Source organism: Cervus canadensis, chromosome X (assembly GCF_019320065.1).
Source record: "Cervus canadensis isolate Bull #8, Minnesota chromosome X, ASM1932006v1, whole genome shotgun sequence".
NCBI lineage: Eukaryota > Metazoa > Chordata > Mammalia > Artiodactyla > Cervidae > Cervus > Cervus canadensis.
In genome coordinates this window covers 132,808,312-132,822,865 of record NC_057419.1, presented here as the reverse complement: position 1 = coordinate 132,822,865, position 14,554 = coordinate 132,808,312, and the positions used below count along the sequence as shown (strand labels likewise).

The 14,554-nt window shown below is 35.4% G+C and overlaps 1 protein-coding gene across 16 annotated transcripts in view; it reads right to left on the bottom strand.

The window, feature by feature from the left end:
- Positions 1–14,554, bottom strand: part of THOC2 (THO complex 2) — a 112,755-nt gene that overhangs the window by 10,199 nt on the left and 88,002 nt on the right. For 7 of the 16 annotated variants that reach the window (XM_043457680.1, XM_043457681.1, XM_043457684.1 and 4 more), the window contains exons 23-36: positions 13,419–13,694; positions 12,266–12,407; positions 11,457–11,614; positions 10,407–10,535; positions 9,914–10,045; positions 9,639–9,823; positions 8,953–9,131; positions 8,605–8,707; positions 7,499–7,929; positions 7,231–7,289; positions 5,706–5,822; positions 897–1,034; positions 494–563; positions 254–411 (exon numbers count right to left, since the gene is read on the bottom strand). In XM_043457680.1, the coding sequence (XP_043313615.1) occupies positions 254–411; positions 494–563; positions 897–1,034; positions 5,706–5,822; positions 7,231–7,289; positions 7,499–7,929; positions 8,605–8,707; positions 8,953–9,131; positions 9,639–9,823; positions 9,914–10,045; positions 10,407–10,535; positions 11,457–11,614; positions 12,266–12,407; positions 13,419–13,694 (2,277 nt within the window). Of the gene's footprint in view, positions 1–253; positions 412–493; positions 564–896; positions 1,035–4,425; positions 5,340–5,705; positions 5,823–7,230; positions 7,290–7,498; positions 7,930–8,604; positions 8,708–8,952; positions 9,132–9,638; positions 9,824–9,913; positions 10,046–10,406; positions 10,536–11,456; positions 11,615–12,265; positions 12,408–13,418; positions 13,695–14,554 lie in introns of those variants that run through there. The other 9 variants (XM_043457690.1, XM_043457692.1, XM_043457693.1 and 6 more) reach the window with 5 other exon arrangements.

Below are 14,554 nucleotides of genomic sequence, written 5' to 3'. Positions count from 1 at the left end.
AGTAGGTGTGAGTGGAATGGAGAGGAAAGGAAATTCAGAAGTAATCTTAATTCTACCCTCCCAGCAATTTGGGACTAAACCGCTTCAAGTTCTCCAAGAAAACCTGCCCTCCTCCAAAACCTCCTCTTCCCACCCCCAAATAATTAACAGAAGACTATTTGACTACAAAAAAAACCTGCAATATTGGCTAAATTTTCTAATGGGAGATTTTCTAAGAAAATGTTTCATTGTTCCTTTTGTTCTCATAATTTACCTTTTTGCCACCAGAGGAGATTTTATCCATCTTTTCAGATTTAAATGAGTCGCCGCCTTTTTCTTTGCCTGAAGATTTTGACTTATTTTTTTCCTTGTCTTTCTCATTTGGATAAGGAGACTCACATGGACTTTCACTTTTGTGTTTTGAAACCCCCACTAAAATTATAAAAGAGAATCATGAAAGCCTTTTTCAATTCAGTTTGATGACTACTTGGAAAGTATTAATAAGTCTACCTACTTGTTCCATTTTCCTCTTTCCGCCTCTTGGTTAAGTCCGGTGGCACTTCTCGGTCATTGTTTGAGTGATCCTAGAACCAAGAATTGTGAACTACGTTGATTCAAAGTTTTTGTTTTAAAGTGCTACTTTTCTACAAGAAGAGCACAGCTAACTAGCATTGGAGAATATCTGCAGTAGTTTCACATACTTGGTAAAAGACATGATAGGCAAGAAGAGCTGGTAGAGATTATTAGGCTGAAGATCCTTATAACTGTAGAAGATTCAAACACACTTTAGGGTGAAAATACCAGTTAAACACCAAATAATAGACTGTCATGCAACAAACTAGTACTTTAGATAAGGCAACAGACACTACTGTACATGGTAATGAACTTTCCAAACTAGTTTTTAAAAAATTACAAACCCTTTTCCGCTCTTTCCTGTCCTTTTCATCTTTTTTTTCTCTTTCTCTGGATCTTTCCCTTGACTTGTCCAAATCTTTCTTGTCCATTTCTCTCTCCTTACTCTTGGACAGTGGTGGAGGAGTATGATTAATGTAGAGCTGTTAAATTAAGGCAATATTACTAAAGATTATTAGTTTTCCAGTATTGATATCATTTGCTCGATTGTTTATTTAACGAAAGACATTTGGTAGTAGGCCCAAAGTCAAAACTGGTCAGCTGCATGGATTATGAGAGGTAAAATAAAAGGGAATGGCACAAATTATGCAAAGACTTCAATTCTTGACCTTGTAAATGTTTATCATTTAAACTCAACCAGTTCACTCCTCCCTCAACTGAGATTTTTATTATTAAATTCACAAGCTACAGTTCCTTATATAGTTCTACTGTGAAGACCTATAGCTACCATCATTACAAGAGTTCATGTGTCAAAAATAGTTACTGGACTTTCTCCACTATTAAAAAAAAATTCTACACAATCATAGAAATTTTAAAAAGTTTTACTATTCACTGATAAGCAATTGATGACAGTGAGGAAAGTATAATATAAAACCTAGCCATGACTTTACTAATAAGTCTTTTCTGCCTCAGTATAAATCATGAATAGATTATCCTTTAATCACTGTTATAGTAAAGGCTGCATATTCTCTACTTCTGAAAGCACTCCAGTTTCTGTAAAATAATCATAACTGATTGTAAAATTTGTCTTGTGCTGTGCTGTGTTTAGTCGCTCAGTTGTCTCCGACTCTGTGACCCCATGGACTGTACCCCGCCAGGCTCCTCTGTCCATGGGATTCTCCAGGCAAGAAGACTGGAGTGGGTTGCCATGCCCTCCTCCAGGGGATGTTCCTGAGCCAGGGATCGAACCCAGGTCTCCCGCATTACAGGTGGATTCTTTACCATCTGAGCCACCAGAGAAGCCCAAAACTTATCTTACTGGTTCTAAAAAGCTCAGAAAGCCCTATTGTCCATTGAGGTTGATGAAACAGACTGAAAACAGACTGAAAAATGATGAATCAATGTTCTCTTTTGCCTATTCTTTCTCCAATGAAAGGCCCAAAGGCCATAAAATAGCCAAAGACCAAGGATGTGCTAATTCTAAATAAGAGGTAATCTTACTTATACAAGTTGTAAATATGGAAATCCATTAGAAAAGAAAATATTAAGGAAATAATCAGACACCTAAACTTGCAGCATTTATAACTGTGCTATAAGCTTGCATTTAAGACATTAAAAATTAGGCAGAATACTGAACATAACTCATTATATAACTACACAATTCTAGATATACCTTGAGAATGAAAAGAACAGTGAGTCAAAAGTCAAATATTTTTACATAAACAAATCTTTTGGTATTCAAAGGAATACACAAAAAAAGACGGCCATCAGTTTGAGAATTAACACTTGTTTTTTAACACCACCAAATATTTTCAATTCAGTTTGCTCAGAAATACTGCCATAGCAATGCATAAGTAAATTCTTTAAAAATTCAATGTATATAAGTTGATGATCAATTGAAATAGACAAAATGTTTATTAATAACAAAGAGCAAGAGAATGAGAAACAATCATAAAAGTGTTTGTCCAAAAGGTACTCTTGCTGGATACATGCCCTAAATGACACTAAGATTTTCTAACTGAGGAGTTTATTCACCTTAAGTCAATATTACTCATGAAACTGACAAGACAAAGCCATGTTATTGCAATACACATGCGTGTATGCAGGCATGCACACAGGCACACTCCTCCACAAGAATGAAGTGTACCTAACTTGAATTCTGTATTGCAAGGAATTGGGAAACCTAGAAATTCTTAGCTTAGAAATGTACCAGTTCTATTCCTTCTTTCTATCCTTCTAAGAATAGTTCTGATGACAATACTCTTTTCTACAAAAACAGTCTTTCATTTCCTATGGCATAAAATAATTTTCCTTAGCCTGAGTATTCCAAGCTCTTCACAATCTTTGCACAATTCTATTCTACTATGGAGTAATCCAATGTACTCTAGGCTGTGGCTGCTGCTGCTCCCTAACACCCTGCACTTCCCAGCAGGTGTCTTCACTGGAACAGGTGTTCATTTTTACCTTAATCTCTTAAACTCCTACTTTGACTTCAAAAGCCATCAGCACTTCAACATTCCCTCAACTCCACAAATCACTGTCCAGTGAACTCTTATTTTATATTAGCCTTTTTGGTGGCACGTATTCCCAATTAATATCATGTCATTTACTTTTGTCCATAACACAGTTTGCAGGATGGCAGGGAAGCTAATTTCCCTTTTTCTACTTTTACATACTTCCCAGTGCCTTGTACACACAGTGAGTACTCAATACATATGAAGATGGCCTGACATGTAGGTTCAGGTTTGGTTGTAGACCCTTGTTTTAAGATGATGAACAGAATTAAAAGCTGAAGTTTATTTTTTGAGGGGGGTTATCGCTCCCCTCTGAAATTACAGAGAAGCTTGGTTTAAAGGAGCCTGCTATTCATACTTTATCCAATGTAAGCGCTAAGACTGCTAAATAAAAACACAACGGACCAAAACTAGAAACATGCCAACTGGAAACTGGGGGTAGAAGGTGAACTGACAGAAAAGATTTGGATACTAATTCATCTTGAAAAGCCAAGTCCATGTATTACTTTCACTATGGATTAAAAAATGAAAATAGCGACTATTTAATTAGAAAAAAAAAAGAGGATCCTGGACAAAGTATAACTAAAAGATGAAACTAAAGCAGGGAAACATTTTCACATGTACAATAACAAAGTGACCTGAAAATATAGACACATACCTTTCAAATCCTCTAAAAAGTAAAAGCTACCACAGAAACAGTGAGTTTATTTATAGATCATTCATATTAGAAAGCACTCAAAATCCAGAAAAAAAATTTTTCTAAGACATTCATATGCTAGTAAACTTTCCTAGACACACAAAAAGCAACATCAACTACTATGCAGACTGGTGAACTTTGGATGCTTTAACAAGTCCAAAGGCATAGAAGTTCATTTTAAATATTTACTGAACATCTAATCATACTGTCAGGCACTAAGGATCTGAAAAGTGGTATGAGTCACAATTTTTACAAGTGTATTCATATGCCATTTCTAAATGTTCCAACTGAATATGGAATAAATCTATTGAATTTTAAATGCCCACAAAATCACTATCTTTTTTTTAAGGGGATGGGATCACCCCTGAATCACTATAATTTAAAAAATAAGACAAACACACGGAAGAAGTTAAGAATGCTTTCAACTACTATTGAAATATGAGTGCTAGGAATCAAAGAACTATTTTTTTGCAACTTTTTTTTCATGGTGGTAAGAATACTAGAGGAACCTTAATTTTAGTACAAGTTCTGGTGCTAACAAGTTATACACCACTGGGAAAAGGTCAGGAACTTTAGTCTGTTATTTGTTAAAAAAAAAAAGACACTGCTACTTGCCCTACCTGCCTCACAACATCTATGATGAGTATGAAATGAGATAACATATGCTTATCTCATATGTTTTATTTTCAAAAGGCTTTCACAAAATGCAAGGAATCATAATCTTTATCATTGATTAAAAAATCCAGTTAAGTATAACAGCAGGTTTCCAACTGCTTCAAAATATGTTCCAGGAAATATTCACAAGGTAACATTGTAAATCCATGAATTTAAAACAGCCCACACAAGCCACTGACGGTTAAGACTGACATACATACATAGTCCCACTCTGGTTATAAAAACCTACTATACTGGAATACATCATCAATAGAGCAAAAATTTTACTTTAAAAGAAACCATTCGCACTTAATACAGTATATTCTAAAAACAATGCTACAATTTCAGGACACAGGCATATTGGCTAATCTAAGCTGTTAAAAATTAGTGCTTACTTGCCCAATATCCACAGACATTTCAATTTAAAGCTATAGTTCTATAAAAGCGGTTAGTACTGTCAACTGGCTTTGTTCCAAGATATCATTTTTTACTGGTCCACCAGTAAGGATCATACTTAGCAGATATAAGAGGAGGCAAAGTAGAAAATCAAAGTGAAACAGGGTACAAATTTTATAATAATAAAGACAAAATAACATGAACATTGGACAATTCAACTATAATCATGAAATGAATGAATTCTGTAATAAGATACACAAACTGCACATTATTTTTAGTAGCAGAATACTCAAGAATAGGCAAGAATTAATACTGACAAGTAAACACAACCATTGAGTTGAATATTCCCCTCCAAGAGAAAGATTAGTTTACATTAACCATACTTTTTGATAACATGCCACAACTACCAAAAAGGTAGCTCGGCAGACGTGACATAAAATGGGTTGACGTTTATGGGTTGAGATGGGCTCAGTTTTTAGAAGAGTTATGTGAATGCATCAGATATATCTTTTGGTCTTCTGGGTTATCTAAAAAAATTAGAAAACAGTCTGACAGATTTGTTTTGAGAAATTAAATAAGCCTACTCCCCCTCAAAAAAACCAACTCCCTCCGCATATCTTAAACTTATTTTCAGATTTTGAAGCATAAAAGGATAAGGCATAACAGCAAGCAAGGAGAGATTATAGAAAGGTTGCCACATTACATACATTTTGTAACAATTTCACTAAAGGGATCATCCCCACATCATCCACTGTTTCAGTTTATGATAGGTATTTTTAAAGGTTATTCCACTAGCTTACTGAATTTACTAGGGTGAGGGTACCTACTAAACAAATGAAGTAACGAATTTTTCTTTGTTTTACTTAGGCATGATGATTTTAAAAGACTCAAACCTTTGCTGAAGACTCCTTGAGTTCGATGAGACTGTCCTGTAGAAAATGAATGGAGATGACAGGTGAGCTGGCATAGTTCTCAGAACCCAGAGGAACTTTGGGAAGTATGGCTGTAACCTGGAAATAAACCAGCTACTTCTTGTGAGGATAAATCTCGTGATGTCATTATTATATGAATATCAACAGTAAAAAAAAAAAAAAAAAAAAAAACTATGTAATGGACTTGTAATGTTAAAAAAAAAACTTAATTATATGTACTCATTGCAACAAATAAAAATCTTTCTCTGCTCAGAATTTAAAAATAAATGTCAATGCTACATTTTTTCATAATACTGTATTTAAGCTACAGGTAACGTTAAAAAGCTTAAGAAAGCAAAATATTTTTTCTCCACAAAAAAGCTTAAGATAGTGGAGATCACAACATTGTCTTATATTTTCATAGTTTTTCTTTAATTAGGGAGGTTTCAAACTTTACTTGTGACTGTCATAAATATACACAAATTTTATTCTAGCCAGAAAACTCAGTGGCATTACATTAACAAGAAAACAAAATATATTCTATAAAAGAGTAATTAACTCTTTTCTTTTTGCAAAGTGCCTCTAACTGTAAATCTCATACCTCCCACAAAAAAAAAAAAAAGACGTTAAAAAAAAAAAAAAGAAAGAAAATGAAATCACGGTATTCAACCACAGTGCTCTTGATGAAGAATTAGTTAACTTACAGGTTTAAAAGTTCAACGTACTGCAAATTCAAAGATTCCATGAAATTAGATGACTTTAGAATTAAAATTAAATATGGAGCAAGGAATGGCTACCCTGAGTCTTCAAGAAGGCTACACCCACGATTTTGTGCTGCAGTTGAATGCCTGGGGTTTCTCTTTGCTGGGTGGTAGGATTGGATGCCACATCTGCAAGGTTCAACTTGTTGGGAACCCAATGGGTATAAACAAACCTCCAAGGGAAGATACCACAGAAGCTGCATGCTCACTGAATATACACAACTACAGGAGAACTGATCACCAAGGAGACTTTAAAATGGAACTCTTTTCAAGACTCCTTCTTAGAAGGCACACATCGGTATGATGCTCATCAAGAAGCTTGATGAATTCAGAGGTATCTTGTTTATCCTGTATCATCCAGGAAGTCTTCAGTGATATATATTCTTCAATATTTATGCCGGAAAATAGGCTTCATTCTGCTGCAAAGATTCATTTGCTTGTAGCTACCATTGCACTCCAAAAAAGACTGCTTAAAGCAGTGAGGCACTTCTGGGAAAAATCTCTCTTGCACTTTGAAACACTACAAAATTAGTGCTAGGTCCTTGAAGTTTTAATATTCTTATAGGAAAAATACTCGATAGGAAAAAAATATCAGTCCACCAAAAAAAAAATCATCATTTTCTAATGCAATATAAAACCTCCAGTGGCTCCAGTGAATACTTGGCACAAGACTTGAAGGAAGTCAGGACACGTATTCCAAACAGGTGAGCCTAACATGGACGCTGCCTTCCTCAGGCTATACTAACCTTTACTGTTGAGGAATGTGATGGAGAAGGATGGGTATCAATTTTGCGACGTTTCTGTTCTGTTGGGATGAAAAGATATATTCATAATTAAGGTATGTTTCCACTTTTCCCAAACACTTAAAAAAAAAAACACCAACTTCTAAGATTCTTAAGTATTAGTTTCTCCCTAGTTAAGTCCCTAGATAACTTGCCAAAACAAGACAAGAACCAACTTTAAATTATAACAACCAAAGGTAAACAAGTAAAAAGAAAGACAAACTAAACTTGCCCCTTTCAGGCTCTGCAATATCTGATCGGGGAACAGGTGACTTCAAGGACCCAGAAACTGGTGTTTTCTCTCCTCCTTTAACATTTTCCTTTGATTTCATTTCCTTTGCTATATCTCGTTCTCTGGACGGCTCCTTCTCTCTTTCCTTTTCTTGAGTTGACTTTGATTCTACATTCGGGACAGTGGTCTTGAATTTCTCATCTTTAGCTTTTTCTTCCTTCTTGAATTTTTCTTTCTCTTTGTCAGATTTAGGTGTTCTTTCCTTCGTCTCTCTTGCTTTTTCATCTTTGTTTGGCCGTTCTTCCTTTGGTTTTTCTTTACCATCTTTACCAAGTACTCGGGCCTCTGGAGTAGTAGCTGGAGTCTTTTCTTTTTTCTCTTTTTCTTTCTCTTTTCCTTTTTCTTTGTCATTTTCTTTAACAGTTTTGCTGCTTAAGGAGGAAAACACGAGATTTTAAGACAAAATGGCCATAAAATATATTCAATGTTATAAATCATAAAGCATTTTTTTTTACTGACTTCAAAAATTACAGAACTAAGAGTAACCCTTTGAAAACTAAAGGACAACTTTAAGACAAAAGGGAAGTACTTCTTTATCCAATAAATAATAACTAAATTCACAAACAGCAGATTAAGAAAGAGTAACTAAAGTGATGCTGGGCCTTTTTGTATATGTTCATAAGCTTTGAGGATTAAAAAGTAACAAAAACTATCCCATAAGCCAACCAAGGGTGCTATAATCAGGAACTGGATCACTTAGTTGGATGGATCACTGGTCTAAATCAGTGTATGCTTCTTTCATATGCTTATTTCATATTCTTACCTAGACTGTCCACAGCAAACACTCAATCCTAAAAAAATTTTTTTTAAACTTCAACACATACATTCCCCTGCATATTCCAGTAGAGGAAACAAAGGCAGTTTCAGCATTATAAAAAATGTGAGGAAGGTAAGCATATCATCAAACAGCAGTATACACAAAATTTTTAAGTCCAACATAAGTGAGTTTACTAGTATTCAACTATTATCCTCTTTCATTCATGTCTAGTAAGGTTGGTTAATCATATAAGAATTCAGAATTTTGGTCCAGAGCACAGTGTTCCTACCTGTTAGAGCCACTATTTCCATTACTTGAATTCCCTTTTGGTGTGGCACTAGAAGCTTTATTAACAGCTTTCACACCACACTGAGATCTCTCCCTTGATTTATCTGAAATAAAGGTAAAGCTTTATTTGACAAGCCCAAAGATGTAAATAAGCTACAGTTTCACAGCAAAATGATTAAAGACTAGATAGAAAGAAACAAAGGGGTGATCACTTCTTGGCAGTAACATACTACTACTTAGGAAACAAAAAAGTAACACTAAGCCAGCATTTTACTTGTCATGGGATACAAAACATATCAGTTTCCTGGAACAAAATGTATCACTTATAAATTCGTACAAATAAGCATACCAGTGTCCTCGGTACTGCTTTCGTCTGACTTAGATACACTTCCAATCGACGATGAAGAAGGCCCACCGCCAGGCCCATTTTGTACACTGGCAACTGCATTCCTCGGAGGGGGGTCTTTGTGATGAAACTCATTTTCAGGTATCATGTATGACTTTCTACTTTTCAACTGCCCAGAGTAGCTGAAAGTCGCACAAAGTGTTTAAATATACAAATACAAATCAAAAGGCACAAACATGGGGTTCAAAGAATAAAATTAGCAAGTTATTCACTCTGATACTTGATTCCAAAGAATAAAATAATATTAACTTTCAGTAAGTTCCTGAAGGTCTTTATGGAGAGCCTAGATGCTTTCTTAAAAATAAAAATTTCAATGTAAACTAATCCTTCAACTAAAATGCCTTTTTTCCACTATTGAAGATCTGATAATTCAACTGATGATAAAACTGCATTTCCTCCAAGCCAAAATATGTTATGTATGACTTTTGAAACTCTCATCCAGTACAGACCGGAAGCTAATAATCAGAAGTGACAACTCTCACCAGCCTGTGGGAACATGATCGCATAATCTCCCATAATCTCCTGAAGTAAGGCAGAAGATAAACTTCAACACTGTAAAACATTTTAGAGTCTTCAGAATCCTTCTGTAATCTAGTCTCATAAATCACATTAAAGTATAATTCTGTTACCCCATAGCCAATGCATATAGATCTGGCCTCTTCTCTTTTTCCTCTTGGCAGATTTTATGCACTCTTCTTTCCAAAGCCTGACCCAGATTCAAAACTTTTGGGTACCAAGGAAGTATTTTTGTTAGCACAATCAAGATATTCCTGATGTGAGTATATTCGCCTGTTTCAAGGCAATGTACCGATGCCTACAACAAACATTTTAAGATCTGTTATTATAAAAGTGGCAGTATGAGGAAGAAAAAAACACCTTTGAGAAATACAAATTTTTTTCTTACCTTGGTTAGTTTGTAATGCCATTTGTGTACAACATGTCGAAAATTTTCATAGTCTAATTGATCAGCTTTATTTCCACCATCAAATCCAGTTGCTCGTAATATAGTAAGGAATCCTGGATAATTTCCACATTCCTAAGGGAGAAAATAGGCTGTCACTTTTAAAGAAAGATTCTGTCCTCCAAAATAGCAGAGGCTGAAACTGAAGTAGACTAATGATTCCATGGGAAAATATGATGTGTATCTGAATTATAGGTAGTTTTCACAGAAAGATTAAGTTTATTCAGTGACATTCATTTGAAATGTCAGTTTGAGATAGGATAAAAATATAGCACTTTTTAATAATGAACGAACTGTGCTTAAATTTTAAACATTGTTTTACAACTGAATCTTGAACTCAGCTTCCCTTTTAAAACCAAACAACCCAGAGCTTACTGGAAGTGGTCATTATATACATGGTAAATGGGTAAAATTTAATAGTATTTGTTCCTCATACCTTTTCATATGTGGCTCTATCACTGTGCCACCTGGTCACAGTCTCTAACATGCAGCAAAGGAATCTTCCATATCGACTAGCTTCATTTTCAGTACAGCTTGCGACTGTGTAAATTATATCAGAGAAAACCTACAGAAAACAATGTGTGAGATATGAAGACAGATCAAGTTCAAAATATTAAAAGACCATGTAATACCAATCATAATAAACTAAACAGGTAGGTTTAATCAAAATGCATCATCCCCTCTTATATTCACAATTCCAAGACCTTTAAAGATTTTGGCTTTTGTGAGAAAACAGTACATTTATAAAGCAACAATAACAACAAAAACCCACTTTTATAAAGAAAGCTGATTTACAATGACAGAAGAAAAAAAATATCATTATTACTACATCATAACTTTTTAACAAAGACTTAGCCATAGATATTAATGGGGTTACAGGGAGCAGTTAAGCAGGGTTAAGCAGAAGCAAGGCTGACAGAAACCAGAAATAGGCAGCTAAGAGGCTGTAACATAAATCAGATTTTTAAACCATAAAATGCAGTGATTTATTATTAAGAAAAAAGCCAGATGCAAAAATCTGTGAATGTGACCATACTAAAAAGTGTCCCGGCTTTTATATATGTGCAGCTTTTTTTGTTGTTTTTTGAGGGGGTGAAGGTTAAGAATGCAGAATAGAGTTCTACCTATTATGACAAACATAAACTCAAATGTAGAGTTAATGGATTAACAAGGGGGTGCTTATTATATATACCAGGCACTAATCAAAGTGCTTTTGTGTGTAATGACTCATTTAATCCTCACAACAATCTTATGAATCAGGTACTATTATCCCGTTTTACAGATAGAAAACTGAGGCACAGAGAGATTTTAAAAAACTTGCCAAAGATCATATAGCTGGAAAGTAGCAGAGCTAGGATTCAAGTTCAGGCACTTGGCTCTTGAATTCATACTTTTAACCACACACACAATAATACCTCCACAGATTATAATGTTTAGCTATCTTTGTGTGAGACTTTTTTTAAAGGTTGCAATAAAAAGAACTTACTCGATCATAGCAAAGAAGTGTGGAAAAATTTGGAGTTTTCTGTTGATGTACCAATTCAACAAAACGAGCACAGTAAACAGCATCAATTGCTGAAAAAATACATCGAGGAAATATACACAGCTGTAGAAATTTTGTGATGGTCTCATTTTTGGTAGATTCTAAAAATAAGGGAAGAATATATTAAGTGGTAAACTTCTTCCTCAAGTGCCTCAAGGTCACTAAACATGACAACATTAACTTTAGTGTAGAGAATGCTATAAAACCACAAACTATTTATAGTTTGTAACCAAAAGGTCATGCCTGGGATAAGACTTTCATTTTCACTCTGTGAACATTTTTCTACCTATAATTTCTCCAGAAATAAGATTTTATACATAAGAGTTGAGTGATAAGCTGCCAATATGGTTAATTAATTTCATCACAAACTAAATCTGTTCTTTCAGTGAACATGTGAAGTCAACTCTGCATTAATGAATAACCAAAGAATGGGCTGGGCTTCCCTTATAGCTCAGTCGGTAAGGAATCTGCCTGCAATGCAGGAGACTCGGATTTGATCCCTGGGTCAGGAAGATCCCCTGGAGAAGAAAATGACAACCCACTCAGTGTTCTTGCCTGGAGAATCCCATGGACAGAAGACCTGACAGTCCATGGGCTCGCAGAGTCAGACACGACTTAGCAACTAAACCAAAGAATGGGATAGTGAACACTGAGTTGAAATACAAACGTAATATACTTCAGTACCTCCAAAGTTATAAAAGTCTGCTTTTTTAATGTAAAGTGGCAGAAACGTAACAATTCCAACAACTTACTTGCTAAAAGCCAGTTGTCCTTTTCCAGTTTCAGTCTCTGCAGAACTCGCTGTACATGTTCCATCTGTTTCTTTTCTTCTTCAAGAAGCTTGTCCTGAAGGGCAGTACATCGCTCCTTCTCTTTTTTCTTTTTATTTGGAGGCTACAAAGTATAAGTTAGATACTTTTCTAACTATAGGCACATTACTTCTTCTTTTAATTAAAAAAAATTTAAGGAGATAAATGCCAGTATTTTATACTAATTACTTCAACAGGGATGTTTAGGAGTCCACTTGGATGTGCTTTCACCTCCAATCAATAAAATCAGTCTTTGTACTCTACCAAAATAGGCTACCTTCTCAACAGTGGTACTTTTAGTCTGAGGCATAGAGTCATCTTGGATCCCTCCTTCCCTGTTTCAATGTTCTAACTGCTTACAAGTCCCTTGCATTCCCACTACCTCCACCATAGTCTATGCTCTCAGTACCTCATAATTAATTACCCAAAAGGCACCTAGGTGGTCTCCTGCCTAATGCCAGTCCCTTGGCCTACCAAACTAATCCTTCATACCACTGTTACAAGCAAGCTTTCTAAAGTACCATTTTTACCATTATTGCTTCCCTGCTTAGGAATCTAAAATACCTCTGAATTTTATCAAGCCTTCCTTTCTAACTTTCATTGCTCTACAGCATTGGGCACCATCCTAACCATTCAAATTTATCACTAAGCCCATTCACTATAGTACAAATGGTCTCTTTAAACTTTAGATTACTTCATACTTTTGCTGAAGCTCTAGAGTCGCCAATTTGCCACCATATTTCTAAACCTAACCTATCCTCAAGGCCTATCCAGTTCAAGACTCACCTCCTCAATAAAGTTTTCTCCTAAAGAATTCTCCTCTGGGGAATTCCTATTCTTCATGCAATTAGTAACATAGACCATTTTAAGTTGCTAGCACAGCATTCAGAAGAAAAGCAAACTTGAATACTTTCTGATTGATCATAACCTTCATGCACTCACCAAGCCCCTGCCCCAACTCATGGAGAGATCATCATTAGGAAAACATTATATAACAACAAGATAGAAACTTGAGCTAATATAATTCCAAGGTATGGAAAATGTTGAATTAATACCATGAAGTTATTTTTCTTGAGCTACTAGAACAAAAACCTACCATTTCCTGATTGTCATCAATCGCTTTCATCTGGATTTTAAGTTTATTGACTTCCCGTTCATAGCTGGTATGTGGAACTGCAAGGTCATACATTGTCAATGACCAGAATGTGGCATAGAATTGAGGACTGATGTCATCCCAGACTTTGGAAACGTGTAAGGAAACCACTGCTTCATGAACAGGAGCCATCACCATTTCACATGATGTGATGTACTTATGAACTTTATGCTGCTGTTTACTTCCCTTCTCTGATTTTTTAAGTTCGTCATACTTTGACTGGAAATAAAAAAGTAAAAACACATAGATACAATATTTATAGCAATGATTTTCATAGTATAAAAACCTAGGTTCCCTTGAATGGATACACATATATATATATATGGCTGAGTCCCTTTGCTGTCCACCTGAAACTATCACAACATTGTTAATTGGCCATACTCCAGTAAAAAATAAAAAGTTACCTAGGTCCCCTTTTCAAGAATCAGAAAATGACCAATCAAAAATGTTGCAGGAAATCTAATTTCTTACCAACAACATTAAAGATAAATCATCCCTGGAAGCTGTTTCAATATTTAGTCCTGTGTGCTTACTAGGAGCTTTTCAGAAGATTCCTATTGCACAAGTTTCTGCTGAGTAAGTGAATAGGGTATGTGAGCCCCTTGTCCATTTCCTCCACTATACTCTCTTGCTGCTGCATCAAGGACTGAACAGGTGGGGTTTCCACTCCTGCTTTTGAAATATTCAAGGGAACCAAGTAGATGGTCTAAACACTAGGAAAGAAGCAGAAGAGCAAACCAAGACAGAATGTTTTATCACTGTATGTAGCCCCTGTCATCTGTTGTGATCTGTCAATTAAGAAGCTGGATCAATACAAAGAAAGGTTATGAGAACATTACCATAAGACTGCTAAGTAGGAGGACCAAGTGTCCAGATCTCCCAGTGATTGAGAGGTTTCCAAGGATGAAAGACTGTAGTGCTGAAACTGGGAAAGTCTTGGGCAAACAAGGACCTACCGGTAATCCTACTGCTAAGCCAAGTAAGTTTTTCTCTGAATGACTATGGTATACTGAAGTATAAAGCATATGGGAACTGACTTCCTATAGCTTTTTTTTTTGGCTTGATTGGTTTGGGGGAAA